Below are 16815 nucleotides of genomic sequence, written 5' to 3' on the forward strand. Positions count from 1 at the left end.
AACTTTATAATAACACTCTCAAAAATGCATTGGATGAAGCAGCCCCCACTACACTCCGAACCACCCGACAAAGACGACGACAACCCTGGCACACGCCTCAATCCCGCTTTCTTCAGCGGTGCTTGAGATGTGCCGAACGACGGTGGAGAAAATCGCATTTGGATGCAGATTTCCTCCATTACAAATTTATGCTCAAAACTTACAACTCTGCCCTTCACCGCGCCAAACAAGTCTACTTCACTTCTCTCATCTCCACACTATCTAATAATCCAAAACGCCTCTTTGATACTTTTCACTCCCTCCTTAGTCCTAACGTGCAGACACCAATCACAGATCTCAGTGCTGAAGACCTGGCCAATTATTTTAAAGTTAAAATTGACAACATCCGACATGATATTATCTCCAGTCCCCTAGTAAGATCGATCCCCTTCCCCCCCCCCGCACTCCCTCTTCTTCACTCTCAGCATTTGACCCAATAACTGAAGAAGAAGTCTCGAGGCTCCTCTCTTCTTCTCGTCCTACTACCTGCCCTAGTGATCCTGTCCCCTCACACCTCCTCCAGTCCCTCTCCCCAGCTGTCACTAGTCACCTCACTAAAATATTTAACCTCTCTCTTTCCTCTGGTATCTTTCCCTCCGCTTTTAAACATGCCATTATAAACCCATTATTGAAAAAACCAACACTTGACCCATCCAGCGCTGCCAACTACCGACCAGTCTCTAATCTGCCCTTCATCTCCAAACTCCTGGAACGCTTGGTCTACTCTCACCTTATCCGCTATCTCTCTGCTAACTCCATTCTTGACCCCTTACAATCTGGTTTCCGCACTCTACACTCCACAGAAACTGCCCTTACTAAAGTCTCAAATGATCTCTTGGCGGCTAAATCGGACGGTAAATCCTCTCTCCTGATTCTTTTGGATCTCTCTGCAGCCTTTGACACTGTAGACCACAAACTCCTACTTAACATGCTCCACTCTATTGGCCTCAAGGACGTGGCTCTCTCTTGGTTTTCTCTCTGACCGCTCATTCAGTGTGTCATTTGCTGGTTCCACTTCTTCTCCTCTTCCCCTTGATATCGGGGTTCCTCAGGGATCAGTCCTAGGTCCACTCCTCTTTTCTCTCTACACAGCTCCTATTGGACAAACCATCAGCAGATTTGGCTTCCAGTACCATCTCTACGCTGATGACACCCAATTATATACCTCTTCCCGTGACATCACCCCTGCTCTAATACAGAACACCAGTGATTGTCTGTCCGCTGTCTCTAACATCATGTCCTCTCTCTATCTGAAACTGAATCTTTCTAAAACTGAGCTCCTTGTGTTCCAACCATCTACTAACCTCCCTAAACCTGATGTCTCCATCTCTGTGTGTGGCACTATCATAACTCCTAAGCAGCACGCCCGCTGTCTCGGGGTTATTTTTGACTCAGATCTTTCCTTTACTTCTCACATACAATCACTTTCACGCTCCTGTCATTTTCACCTAAAAAACATCTCCAGAATCCGCTCTTTTCTTACGGAGGAAACTGCCAAAACTCTCATTGTTGCTCTGATTCACTCTCGTCTTGACTACTGTAACTCATTACTAGTCGGTCTTCCCCTCACTAAACTCTCCCCTCTCCAATCTATCCTCAATGCAGCAGCCAGGCTCATCTTTATGACCAACCGCTACACCAACACCTCTAATCTGTGCCAGTCACTGCACTGGTTGCCCATCCCCTTCCGAATAAAATTCAAACTTATTACTCTCACCCACAAAGCTCTCCACAGTGCTGCACCTCCTTACATCTCCTCCCTCATCTCTGTCTACCACCCTACTCGGGCTCTACGTTCTGCCAACGACCTTAGATTAAAATCCTCCATAATCCGAACCTCCCACTACCGTCTCCAGGATTTCTCTCGTGCTGCACCCGTCCTCTGGAATGTGCTACCCCAGACAATCAGATTAATTCCCAATATCCACAGTTTTAAACGTGCCCTGAAAACACATCTATTTAGACAGGCCTATAACATTCCCTAATCTGACTCCTTTTCATGGCCCTCCATTTAGATTAGTCATCAGAATAAGATTCCCTCACACTCCTTCTCTTCATGTCCGTCATACACGGATACTGGCTGGTGACCGGCTCATGCAGCTTTATGTTACCACCGCATGTGTATAAAAATGGCCGGACCATTGTACAGAACAAACACTATTACACTTTGTGTCTCCCTTATGTCCTCATAGATTGTAAGCTTTTCGAGCAGGGTCCTCACTCCCCAGGTTTGAATTGTAAATGAACTTTGTCACTATGTAATGTCTGATATTGTTTTCATGTTCCCTCTAAATTGTAAAGTGCTGCGTAATATGTTGGCGCTATATAAATAAAGATTATTATTATTAGATTATTAGATGTATTATATGCTTTAATGTGCATTTAGTAAAAAAAAAAAATTATACAAATGTAACTTGTCAGATTATATGCACTGTGGGTCGTCTTGCAATATTGCTTTATATCTATGGATCTTCTCCTGTGTTTGGCTGCAGTCCAGGGTCCAGTCCAGTCCAGCCTTTTCTCCAGCTGCTAGCCAATCCTTCAGGAAGAGGAGGGTCCCATCTATCTCCCATGAGTGGTTCTCCTGAATGAGGTTGCTTCCTAGAGGTGTCCCCCTAGAGCAAGGCAGTGCCTTGAGTAGTGAGTGCCTGCCTGTGCTGCTGCTGTCTCTCCCTAGCAGGCACCAGCCCTTTCCACCAGCAGAGCCTGCTGCCTGCCCTCCATGTGCAGACCACCTCCAGGATTGGAGCCTCCATTCATTGCACATTTCCTCTCCTCATCTGCAGCTGGTAACAATAGGGTCCTTGTGTCTTTCTATCTAGACACCGCACTGCTGCATTTTTATATGAGCATCATCATCACCAGCAGCAGCAGCAGCAAGAGCACATCATCCATCCAGTGAGAGGAGGGCATTAGGGGTGCAGCATGGCATCAGAGAGGAAAAGAAACTGGAATAAAGAAGATGATCTCCCTGTCTATCTGGCCAGACCAGGGACCACTGCCCAGACCCCCAGAGTGAAGTATGGGGGCATGTTTGCCTCTGTAGAAGGGGCTTATGAGAACAAGACTATAGATTTTGATGCCTACAGTGTGGGCAAGAAGGGGACCCGCACCCCAAGAAGCAGCAGCAGGGCGGATCTGGATGGGGATAATTTCAGTGAGACAGCCAGTGATGTGAGTGAGATCTCTGGCTCTGTCATCAGCTCTCCTGGAGAAAGGGAAGACAGGACCCCAGGCATTGAGATCAAGTATTCCGGTGGGAAGGAGCTGCTGCAGGGGCAGGACAATGGCAAGGTACAGTGTGATGAGAGGGAGAGGCTGGGGGCATCTGCACCAGCAGCAGTGGGGGCTGGGATGGGGACCACCACATTGGCCTCAGGGTGCTAATACATTTGCAAAAGGTTAATTGTCTGTTGTTATTAAATAATTTACCCCTTTTGTTTCCAGGTGATATTTCAGCAATATTTAGCTTTTACTTTCCATAATAAACAGACTATATACATATTTATATATTGATGTTTAATATCTGGCATTGTTGTATTGCTGATGTTATAACATCAGATCAAAACCAGAGGCGTTATGCATCAGATTCAATGGTTTTCTAAACCAAAGAGCTAGTAATTTTGTAGCAATGTCTGATAGACCAATAAATGTATCATTTCCAAGGTCATAATGAATTGCTATTTAGTGTCTATGCTCTGATTATTATATCCTATGTAGGTATTTTGCCTAGAAATTGTGTCACCCAAGATGCAGATATTACGGCAAATAATGGGCTGTATATTAATATGACATATAAGTGATAGGCATGGTTACATTATGAATTAATATACCACATTTCATTATTGGACCTGTATGACATGACACTGCTAATGCACATTGCCTATTGGAAGCATGGCCTGGTGTGCAGTAGTCTAGCTTGGGAATGAAATATTGCATTTACGGTCATACAATACATGTTATAGCATTGGCATTAGGCGATAATTGATAGTATGGAGTGTGTCAGTCAATATTTAAGCAGTGGTTGTATCATTTAACCCTTACCTATACCGAGCAGCCTATATTTCCAATGGGTAAGTCATTGCATTCTGGAAAAGTAAGGGTGCTCTCATACTTTGCTGTAGTGTAACAAAGAGAGGTATTGCTGAATCTGGGAGGCCTCCAGACCTCCTCTCCCTATGCCTGCCTTCTGTCCCACCACATTTACTTTGCATTTTAATATCCTTGAACTTGCCAATCGAAGACCGGCTGACAGTATGTTAGTTTATAAAAAGGCCGACATTCATAGGGAAAGCAGGAACAACCGGGGAGGTGTCTTAACCATGTCCTGCCTTCGACAAGTTTTTTGGTTTTTATTATTTTATTTCTCTCTCTTTTTTTTTTGTCAAAGTCTTTCTAAAGTTTATTGTAGATTTGTAGTCTCTCGGAGGTTTTTTGTCAATGTCAGCCCATAGACTTTTCATTGTATTCCACCTATTCAACTGATCATACGAAATAGCCGGTTTTCCCAATACTGCGGCAGTTGCTGTTGATGCATCATTGAAGCTTGCAGCTAGAAATTGCGCAATTGAAGACATTGTCCAGCCCCGGGTAGTCTAATCGGAAAATTAGGTAGAATTCGTATTCCATACTATACCAAGTAGAATTAGTTTTCCACAAGAAATGTGGATGGCTGATGAGGGTTGTTCTATCAACTACAAGTATGGTTCTTAACTTTTTGTATCTGGATTATTATTTTTTTGAGTACAGGTTTTTTTTTATTATTTGGGCACATGTCTGGGTACATCAAAATGTTACTCCCATAGTGTGAAACAGAATTAGCATGTCTTGTCCAATGACTTTTTAGAAATGGCTTCTTAGAAAACTCACAGAAGAGTCAAGGCTGCTAGGATATACATTATATCATATATCATTATTTGGTTGGCAGTTTAAGAGTTATTCATTGGTCACTTTTGTATTTTAATGCCTAAAGGATTGTAAAGTTTAATTACATTTTTCATGTACTTCTGACAAGTCATATAGATATGTCAGAAGTTTTATCGTGGGGGTCCATGCGCAGAGACCTCACACCCATCACTTCACCAAAAGGACTTGCACTTTGGCACTTATTGGTCCCTTTTGGCCTCTTATTGCTACACTCAGGAGACCCGAAGACCATTCATTATAGTCCATGGCCTGTCTACAGGAGCCAACAGAGCCTGGCACTCTGACCAGCACTGCAGCACTTTCGTTATTGGGATTGGTGGGGATCTGAGTGCATGGACCTCAGGAATTCTGGCTAGTGCTAGCAAATAGACACATTTTTGATGTTTTTGAAGTTGGGGGTGCCCGCTTTATAAGTAATTTTTCGTTCTCTAATTGGTCCATTACAAATTTGTCTGAGAGTACTACCCTGACCAGGACTACCACCGACCAGAAGTGCTGACGTGTCAGACACTTTAGCTTTTATGTGCCTTTTACTTACTGATGTATTTATTCACAAGGACTAAGGGTATGTTCACACGTAGTGACCAAAAACGTCTGAAAATACGGAGCTGGTTTCAGGCGACTCACGTTTTTCGAGGCGTATTTTACGCCCGTTTTTGGAGCTTTTTTCAATGGAGTCAATGAAAAACGACTCCAAAAACGTTCCAAGAAATGTCCTGCACTTTTTTTGATGAGCCGTCATTTTACGGGCCGTATTTTGACAGCGACGCGTAAAATAAAGGCTCGTGGGAACGGAACATCGTAATTCCCATTGAAAGCAATGGGCTGATGTTTGTAGGCGTATTAGGGGCGTTTTTTCAGGCGTAATTCGAGGCGTAAAATGCCCGAATTACGTCTGAAACCACTGCGTGTGAACATACCCTCAGTGTCAATTTCTGGGAGTTAGGAATAGTATCTGTTTTAGCTCTGAAATGACAATGTTACCCAATGTAATCCCAAAGCAGAGACCTCAGCAACACCACTGAATGGTTGTGACTCTTTACACGCATGTTGATGCAGCTGGTCTATAGCCTGGCTCCATCCATACAATGTGGTCTCTGCAATCTTGGCTTGAGGACCACATTGAGACACATTGTAGTTGAAGTTCTGAAACATATAACAGAATTGACAGACAGAGTATTTGTAGTGTCAAAACAGATAATGGCGTTTTCTATCTCTTGAAGAACCCATTGAGAAGACCAGACACATTTATTATCATGTGAAGGGTTTTCTTGAGTATGTTATTGCTGGAGAACACAGTTGTGAATGCAGGATGCTGCCAGTCATGGTGAATCCATAAAGACCTTCTTTAGGGAACCATTGACCATACAGTAGAAAACAATGGACGGTTGTCTCCATTACATCTTTATACGGACCATAAACGTTCTGATAATTTGGTTTATGCGATCAACTACTTGTACCAGTGATTGTTTTTATCTGTTTAATTTTTCCTTTTATGAAGGGTTTTAAATCAATTGTCTAAGAATTTCCCATGTGGATTATTGCAGATATTTAAATTGTATTGATTTTTGCTTTTCTTTGGAAAAACATTCGAACAATAATAAAATGATGGAATGCTCATCTGATCAGTGGCAGGTCTTTACGTCTATGGCCAATTTTAACACCACTAAATCAGAAATCCATTGAGTTTCCATTATAGTCATGCACTATTCTACGACGGAGGCTCTTGACAGAGCCTCCAATGCAGATGTGAATAAAGCCTAAGTCTCTGTTCACACTGGCATTCTGGGGCTTTCGTGAGGTTTTCCGTAAGATTTTCAGTTGGCCGTTCTGGTATTCGGGACAGCAAGAATAGCATTATCTGCAGAACTGTTCTTACTGTCAAAAATACCAAAACCCTGAAGGACACCAGTCAAGTCGCTGGGGACTGTGGGCATTTGCCGGTATCCATTTGATAACGGATTCGGAATAACTGCTATGGCTCTATTATTATCTACACAACCTGAACATAACCTTAATCAATATTACCAAACCAAAGGCTTGGGAGCCATGTGTGGCTAGTGGGTTTCTTGCTTTGTAGTTTTTACTACTTTAGTTACTATTGTGCACCAATAGCACCAGTGATGTCATTGTATTTATAATATTTGGTGCCAGGAAATAAATATATCACTGGTACCTGTCTCCTGGGACATATTCATATAGAGTGGGGGCCCAGTCTTGGTTGGTCCCATCCTCTTTACTACTGGGTGTTGAGAACCCTTGCAGGGCTCCTTTCTCTAGTGCAGAAGTGCACAACCTTCCATGGTCTGAGGGCCACATTATCAGATCATGCAACTTCCGAGAGCCACAATAAAACTTATTCCCATCTGAGACAAATATGGCAAATTGATAGTAGGTATCCTATATATCAGGAGAATGGGTGACCTCTGCTTCCCTCCTTGGCTCTCTAAAGAGAAGGAGATAATGTGGCCCCACTGCATGCAGCGATCACAGTGTCCCCATAACAGTGGCAGCCATACTGTGCCCCCCTCATACAAGTGCCGACCACACAGTGCCCCATTACCTCTTAACTGTTCCTGCTTGATGTCTGACACCTTGTTACAACAGGGAGCTTACATGTATCTTTCAAGTCCTGCACTGATATCTGTGATCAGTGCAGGGAAGGAAGTACAGAGCTGCCACCTCTTGATGTACTCTGCATCAAGCAAGACAACCACGTCTGTGTCCTGATGGTTGGGGTCTGCACAGAATAGCATCGTGGGCCAAAGTTTGTGCACCGCTGCTCTGGAGCAACTGCATTTCTAGCAAACAAGGAGATGAGAATTGGCCAAATAGTCATGGGCAAGGAGGTGGAAACAAACACCAGGGTCTTCTGTTTTGTGGGATAAAATCTGGCACTATAATGTGGGGCCCATTATAATATTTTTTTGTATTGCCTTAAGAAAGGTACTTATTATTTTAGTGGCGATCCATCGCGCTGCCGGGTTCTGTAAGAGGATCATTTTCATTGGACAGTTTGTGGAGTGGGGTTTTTGGCTCTCAACACATCTTCCATTTAAGGGAAAATAAATAACTATGTCACATGAAGGCTATTAGAGTGTGGATTCTATCTGTGTGTTTTATCTATCCCTACTGGCTTTTGTTCTGTATAAGGTGGGGGTGGTTATGGTGTGATGGCAGCGCCCCTGCAGGAATGCCATAAAAAAATATGAAACAAAACATAATGTTAGCGTAATCACTTTAACCTTTTACTTTCACCTTAACATTATGAACAGTTCATCTGCCGTTGCTGAAGGTGCACTCCACAAATATTATATACATTCTTATATACATGTGAGAGCTACAGCACTTAGTTACAACTATATACAGGTGGAGCAGGCTTGTTGTTCTGTGCCAGAGTGGCAGAGTCAGGGCCAAGGACACCCTTCCCTTGATGGAAGGAGATGTCTGCTCAGGCCTAGTAGGTCTCAATATGGTGGCTGTGTCTGAATGATTCGGGCCTATTGCCCCTTTTGTAGTTTGTGGTGACTGGCTGCGAACTAAGAAGGCCCCTAAAGACCTATTGTATGAGAACTGGCTATTTCTAAGTCGTTTCCTTATTGCTGGACACTGCAGGCTCAAACTTTACTTTAACTATCCCAGACATCTTCTTTACGTGCCTCCTCTAACCGCCTAGCTAGCTCTCTATACCGGGTGGGCTACCTGTTCAACCACTGCTGGCTCTCAGGGACCCTGCTGCAGCTACAGGTTCTAGCACAGATACAGCCTAACCCGGTCCTCACCGGTCCTCGTATGGCGCCCCAGATTCAACTCTTTTCTCCCAGACTCCTGGCTTCTCTAGTCCAGTCCACTAAAGCAACGGAAATGGCAAAATGCTCACTCCCTCAAAAGCCACTACACTTTCCTCTCTACACCTCACAGAACACAGTTCAGGTCACTCCAAGCTTTCTCGCAACACTGAACACCAGTTGGCAGGCTCACCGCTGTTTCATAGATGCACGCACGTGTGTTCGTCATCACCCTGTTACAGGGCCATGCAAACGCAGCCTAAGATGGCGTCGAGGTTCGTACATCTCCGCACCAATGTGTAAGTGAAAACAAGTCAGTATCTGCCTCACCTCAGTTTATATCAATGCCAATATCAAATGTTGCAAGACAGACACCCTTCTTCTCTATGCAAGTCATCCTCTCCCATCATTGTCAGATCTTGGCGGGTTCATCCAAGACACAAGTGCCACCTACAGTGGGGGGAAAATACAAGACAATCACAATTCAAAAATGCAATCAATATAGCCATACGATAGCACATAAAGACACATTGTCAAAGAAGTCACCACATGACATATACAGGCCCTGAGTATAATAAATCAATACAATCGCCCCATCTACTTGGTAATGCAATTCCCACATCTTACAACTGCAGACGATGTAAACCCCTGTTGTAGAGTTTATGACAAAATAAGGCAAAGTGAAGATGAAGTTCCTGATGTACAACCAAAGACATTTATAATTATTTATATGACTTTAGTGGGAAAAAGTCCTTCCTATCCAGCATTGCAAAACTGGGCAGTCCAATTGTATACGGCATAGATCAACCCTGAGGATGTAGACCATCTGGGTAGGCCAGTTGTGGCCAACAGAAAATTTTAACCGAAAATATAGCAGTAATTTTTTTAGATATCTTTGACTTGTAGGATTCGTCCCCCATGAGATGTTGAACTTTAGCAAGCTCTCTGACAAATGGATGCCACCATGACTGAATGTGAAATGGACATGCAAGTGCCATCCACCTCTGGGACCCTCACCTATCTCTAGAACGGGGGCACCTGATCGGCGTCTTTCCTTCTGCTGCTGCTTTTTAGAAACACCCGAGCGTGTTTTGCTAAGCTGTTTCCGTAACTCCCGTACAAGTGAATGGGAGTTACAGAAATGGGCAGTGGCGTAACTAACGCTGTAGCAGCCATAGCGGATGCTACGGGGTCTGCAGCATGAGGAGGCTGATGCCGCTGGTCGGCATGGCCCCCCCTATGCTGGTGGCTCCGCTAGCAGCCGCTATGGCTGCTACAGCGGTAGCGACACCACATTCAAAAGTATTTGCCACATTTAATAGTATATACTATGTATTGAACACTATGGCAGAGCAGGGAGGTATCTCCCTGTTCTGCCATAGACTACAGGCCACGTTCGGCCTGCAGCCAATCAGGCACAGGGATCCCTGTGCAGGCTGGCGTGATGACATCACTGGCTCACGCTGGCCTATGCAAGGATCCCGCTGGCATTGAAGAGCAATCTAGAAGGGGGGCTGTATAGCACTGTCTACGGGGGGGCTGTATGGCACTATCTATAAGGGGGCTGTATAGCACTGTCTACAGGGGAGGCTGTATAGCACTGTCTACAGGGGGGGCTGTATAGCACTGTCTATAGGGGGGCTGTATAGCACTGTCTACAGGGGGAGCTGTATGGCACGGTCTACGGGTGGGGGCTGTATGGTATAATCTACAGGGGGGATAAATGGCAAAATATACAGGGGGCACTATCTACCAAGGGGGACTGTGTGTAGCACCCAGGGGAGGGGGCCCATTCAAAAGTTTGCTATTGGGCCCAGTGTTTCCTAATTATGCCCCTGGAAATGGGCAACGCAAGCATGTCTGTTTTGCACAAAAATTTGAGACTTTTAGCAATTGTAGACCATGCCTGGCATTTTTCCCAATGGGACATCGCTATGAAAAAGGGGCATGGCCACCACTGCCTGACAGATTTTTAGAATTTTATGCCATAAAGTAACGTAAATTCTAGCAGAAATCTTCGGCAGCTTGGAGCTGACATAGAGTTTACCGTCGGTCCCATGGACAGCAGAAGATGCGGCTAATTTATTAAGCGGCAATAAATGAATTGCATCTTAATGTTACGGGCTACTGCCTAAGACTGGCGTATGAAGCACCAGTCTTAGTACATGTGGGACTATGTGTGAGGAAGCCTTAGACAGTTTTGGCGCCTCTTTAGATAGTTTTGAAAAGTGTCTAGAAAAGAGGCGTGGCTTAGTGGTAAGGGGGGAGTGGCTTAAAATGCACTGAAGTGTGCCGAAATTTTGGAGCAAAATATTGGTCTAAAGTATGCCAACCAACTCCTAGAAATTAGGTGCAGGAGCCTCTCCTATGTATTGTAGGCTCGTACAGCAGCAGCATTTTCTCAGGCATACATAGCAGTAGAGTGGGAGCAGGTTAACACAACAGAATAGAATCTCATAGGCTAGACCAAGTTATAAAGAATTATAGTCTCTTCTAAACATCTCTAAGTATCTCCAGAGTGGCTACACAGGAGTATTCCCTCAGAAATATACCACCATAGACAGGGCCAGCTCTAGGTTTATGTGGGCCCTTGGGCGACACAGACTTAGTAGGCCCCTTTGCGAGGGAACTCACGACAGCAGTAAAATGGCAGAAAACATCACTTTGTGCCCTCATATAGACATTTGGCCCTGTTTATGCCCCATATAGAAGTTAGACGCCGAGTTTGTACCCTTATAAATTTAGTGCCCTCTGTATAGTGCCACACAGCCCCCCCTCCCAGGTAGTGCCACACAGCCCCCTCCCAGGTAGTGCCACACAGCCCCCCAGGTAGTGCCACACAGCCATCCTCCTTGGTAGTGCCACACAGCCACCCTCTCTGAAGGTAGCAAACTTTGGGGTTCCCTCTAGGAGTGGAATCCCCAGCCAGAGCATTGCCGACGCTCTGGCTGGGGATTTCGATTCAGGAGAAGCCCCTGACGTCACTGTCCATATATGGACAGTGTTGTCAGGGGCAACCCCAGAGCCATACTCCCAGGCAGAGCACTACTAGAACTCTGCCTGGGGCCAGGGGCGTAGCTAAAAGCTCATGTGCCCTGGTGCAAGAATTCAGCTTGTGCCCTCCTACCCCTCCCCAACACCACCAGACCCCTGCGGACACCACAGGATAATGCTCTCCATAGCTGCCCCCACACAGTATAATATCCCCCACAGCTGCCCCCAACACAGTATAATGCTCCATTAGCTAACCACCACAGTATAATGCTCTCCATAGCTGCCCCCAAACAGTATAATGCCTCTCATAGCTGACCCTCACAGTATAATACCCCAATAGCTGCCCCACAGTATACTGCCCCTATAGCTGCCCCCACAGTATATTGCCACCCATTGCTGCGACATACAGTATAATGCCCCACGCAATAAAATGCCCCCACAGCTACCTCACGCAGTATAATGCCCCCCATACAGTATAATGCCCCCCTTAGCTGTCCCATACAGTATAATGTCCCCCATACTGAATAATGCCCCCTCAGCAGCTGCCATATGAGCCCCCTCCCATACCCAGTATAATTCCCCCATATGTATGTACCTAATAGAAAAATAATAACATAATTACTTACCTATCCCCGTTCCCACGATGGGTGGAGGATCCTTCTCCTACTCTGCAATGTGCTGTGAGTGACTCGGCGCAGACAGGCGCGATGACGTCACTACATCTTGCCTGCCTGCGCCGAGCCACTTGCGGCACAGTGAATGCTGGAGCAAGGCTCCAGCATTGAACCCAACTAAATCTGCATCCTGCGGACGCAGAAATAAGTTGGAAACGGAACCAGCGTGGTCAGCGCTGTGTGGCCACAGGGGCCCTGTGGGCCCCCCAGGCTTAGGGGTCTGGTCGCAGTTGCGACCCCTATAGCTATGCCACGGTCTGGGACACTTCTGCTCCTGACAACACTGTCAATATTTGGATAGTGACGTCAGGGGCTTCCCCAGAGACGGAGTCCTGGAGCAGAGCCGCTAGCGCTCTGTCTGGGACTCCTTCTCTCCTCCTTACATCACTGTCCATATATGGACAGTGATGCCGTGACGACGGCAGCATCAGCAAGCTGGCGGCAGAGAAGGCCACCGCCAAGTGTAATGGGCCATGGTACTTGCCCGGTTTTGCCGGGTGCGCATGGGCCCTGGCCATATAGTCTCTCTTCTGCACAGCACTCTCCTAACCAGGCTAACAGCAGTATTCCCTCCTAGACAGGCTTCAAAGGGGTTGTCCTGATCATGTGAAGGATACACAGGTGCACGGCTCGTTACAGTATGTGTATCAGGGCTGTGTCTTGTAAAGAGCCGTGCATCTGTGTGTCCATCACATGACCATGGACAGAATTTTATCTACTGGAAGAATGACAACTACTGAATGACAACAAGTGGAGATCTTGAAAACTGTGAGAAATAAATACAGAAAGTAAATTGGAAAATTATATAACTTTTCATTATACAAAAAATAACATTAGTTTGCTAAAACCGCACAACCTCTCCTCCTCTACAGGAATTTACACTGTTTTCTTTCACAGCAGTATTGTTTCCCAGTCAGGTTTACCCAGCAGTAGATTTTTTGTTTTGGTGGTTTACACAGCACTAAGATCGCCATGGCAGTCTAGGCAGGCTAACACAGCAGTAATGTCTCTCCTAGGAAGGTTAGGCAAGCAAACACAGCAGTAATGTCTCTCCTAGGAAGGTTAGGCAAGCAAACACAGCAGCAGAATGCGTGGTGCAAAAAAATATCTGTAAGACATTATAAGATTAAGGGCTTATTTAGACGAACGTGTAAGACGTCCGTGCAACACGCGTGATTTTCACGCGCTTCGCACGGACCTATGTTAGTCTATGGGGCCGTGCAGACTGTCCGTGAGTTTCACGCAGCGTGTGTCCCCTGCGTAAAACTCACGACATGTCCTATATTTGTGCGTTGTTCGCGCATCACGCACCCATTGAAGTCAATAGGTGCGTAAAAATCACGCGGAAGCACTTCAGGGTGTCGCGCGTGATTCGCGCAACAGCAGTAAAAAGTATGAATGAAAACAGAAAAGCACCACGTGCTTTTCTGTTTACAAACATACAAACAGAGTGTTATAATAATGGCGGCTGCACGAAAATCACGCAACCGTGCATCATACGGGTATGACACACGGAGCTGTTAAGTACCTTTTGCGCACGCAAAACGCAGAGTTTTTTGCGCGTGCAAAACGCACCCGCTCGTGTAAATCCGGCCTAAATGGAAAAAAAACATCAGCCCTTTAACCCCTTAACGCAAAATCACGTAACTCTACGTGAATAGGGTTAAGGGGAAGTATAAAGTGAGCTCACGGGCTGTTACACGCAGCCGACACCTCATTGCAACGGGCGGAATCAAAGTTCACTTTGCTTCCGCCCGTTTAACACCTTAAATGCCGTGGTCAATCGCGACCACAGCATTTAAAGTGTTAGAATCAGGAGGGCGCCCCCTGAAACAAGCCATTGTTCCCCCCCGCGGCGCGATCGGCCGGTAACAACGGTTGCTATGGCAGCCTGGGGGCCTAACAAAGGCCCCCAGGTCTGCCATCTTTGTACTCATTTGAAGCTCTGCCTACAGCAGGGCTTCAAATTAGATTGTCAGAATCACGATATACTGCAATACATTAGTATTGCAGTATATCATGCAAGCGATCCAAGGATCGCTGCTTCAAGTCTCCTAGGGTGACTAATAAAAAAAAAAGTAAAAAACAGTTAAAGTCGCATATACCCTAAAATGGTATCGGTGAAAACTACAGCTCGCCCCACAAAATTTAAGCCCTCACATCGCTAAATTGATGGACAAATTAAAAAGTTATTGCTCTCAGAATACGGCGACACAAAAGATTTTTTTAATTTAGCAAATAGTTTTATTTTTTTAAAAGTGGTAAAATCTAAAACAAAACATATAAATTTGGTATCGCCGTAATCGTACCAACCTGCAGAATAAGGTGAATATGTTGTTTATGCCGCCTGATGGATGCTGTAAAAACACAATCACGTTTTTTTGCCGATTTCACCCCTCAAATATTTTTTTTTACAGCCTCCCAGTACATTATGCAGTAAAATAAATGGTACCATGAAAAACTACAACTTGTCCCGCCAAAAACAAGCCCTTGTATGGCTATATAGACGGAAAAATAAAAAATAAATTATAGCTTTTGGAAGGTGGGGAGGAAAAAACAAAAGTGAAAATCCGAAAAATGGCTGAGGAGAGAAGGGGTTAAAGAATCGGGAAGGGGAAAAAATATCTATATATAAGAAAAAATTACACATTGGATATATAGAGCGTTTTTCTATATGTTCCCCCTTTTTCCAATTAGTATGTATTTGCACCCTGTGAATTTGAAGTTGATGAATATCCAACAGTAGCGTACCTACAGGGGGTACAGAGATAGCCGTTGCACTAGGGAATTTGTGCCTCAGGAGTCCAAAATATCCCTCTGCTACATAAGAAGACACCAGTGTTAGAAATGGCGCATGGTAGGTGTAGGGCGTTTTACGGATTTTGCATTGGGGCCCAGGAGCTCCGTGTTACATCTCTGGTAATTAATAATACCAGTGTAGCAATTTTGAGTATATAGTTCCAATCTGGCACAAGTTTAGACTATTTTATCCCTTTCAAGAAAACCATATTTTACACTCAGCATTTGCAACACCAAGGACAAGCCGTAAGGTTATGCAAATCAAGGAAGTAGCGGGTGTCGCTACAATCTGTAAATGATCACATTTTTAACCACCTTGCTCCAATCTGTGAAATGTGGAGGGGCAGAAAAGCCAGATTGAAAGCAAAGTTTTTTAGCCACATGAAACGTCAAAAATCAATTGGTGTGGGATGATTGTGCGATGCCTCCTGTTCGTGGAGTTATCGCCACTTGTCGCACACTGAGAGGGACAGAATCCTTGAACTGAGAGACCTTGGTTTATCACTCCGGCAGATCGCTACGCGCCTAGGCTGAGATGTCAGCACTGTTCAACATTGCGTGTCCCGAAGCTTGGGAGAACAACAACGAACAGGAATGACAGCAAGAGGTGCGCGGAGGAGAACATCTGCACGGACGCATCATCTGATTGGAAGAAAGGCACGTAGGGATCCATTCTGTACTGAAAGTGAAATTGTACATCAAATCCCAAGCCTAGGGCGGCAACCAGTGTCGACACAAACCATCGGAAGGCGTTTGCATGAGACGTCCAGCTACAGGTGTTCCATTTTCTGATGACAACAAATAGAATAGGGAGGAGGGTGAGGAGACCAGATAGGAGTCTCATGGTCTCAAAGAGGAATCTTTGGGATTAATCTTATGAGCAGCCCTAGAAGTGAAATCAGGTGGGGTTGATGGCCAGGTCTTGGTAATGGTTTATCAAGCGGTTAGGAAAGAGGAAGCAAAAACTACATATAGGCTGTATTCACATTGTGCATTTTTGGTGTGTGCTTGTGGCATTTTTGTTGCGTTTTGAAATGCTGCAAAAAAAGCAAAAAAAGAAAGCATCGGAAAATACGCATGTTATTTTAAATGTTAGGGTATGTGCACACACAAACTCAAAAACGTCTGAAAATACGGAGCTGTTTTCAAGGGAAAACAGCTCCTGATTTTCAGACTTTTTTTAGCAATGCGTTTTTCGCAGAGTTTTTTACGTCCATTTTTGGAGCTGTTTTTCTATAGAGTCAATGAAAAATTGCTCCAAAAACGGCTCAAGAAGTGACATGCACTTCTTTTTTGTGGCTGTTTTTTCACGTAAAAAAACGGCCCATCAGAACAGAACGCTGTTTTCCCATTGAAATCAATGGGCAGATGTTTGGAGGCGTTCTGCTTCACATTTTTCGGCCATTTTTTGGCTGTTTACGGCCTGAAAAACAGCCGAAAATAAGCCATGTAAACATACCCTTACAGCTGTAGAATCATTTTAAATGTAGGTTTACAGCTGAAACACTTTGTAAAAAAAAAAGTTTTTCAGATGCATTTTTTGACAGTTTGCAGAAAAAACGCACAATGTGAACACAGTCATATATCCACTCTTA

General features: G+C 44.8%; 1 protein-coding gene across 1 annotated transcript in view; it reads left to right on the forward strand.

Moving 5' to 3' along the window:
- Window positions 1-2644: 2644 nt before the first annotated feature.
- The window catches only part of CRMP1 (collapsin response mediator protein 1), a 76401-nt gene continuing 62230 nt past the window's right edge, over window positions 2645-16815 (forward strand). The window contains exon 1 of the mRNA XM_075857974.1: window positions 2645-3333. Coding sequence (XP_075714089.1) covers window positions 2965-3333 — 369 coding nt within the window. The 5' untranslated portion in view covers window positions 2645-2964. The remainder of the gene's footprint in view (window positions 3334-16815) is intronic.

Source organism: Rhinoderma darwinii, chromosome 1 (assembly GCF_050947455.1).
Source record: "Rhinoderma darwinii isolate aRhiDar2 chromosome 1, aRhiDar2.hap1, whole genome shotgun sequence".
In the NCBI taxonomy this organism is placed as follows: domain Eukaryota; kingdom Metazoa; phylum Chordata; class Amphibia; order Anura; family Rhinodermatidae; genus Rhinoderma; species Rhinoderma darwinii.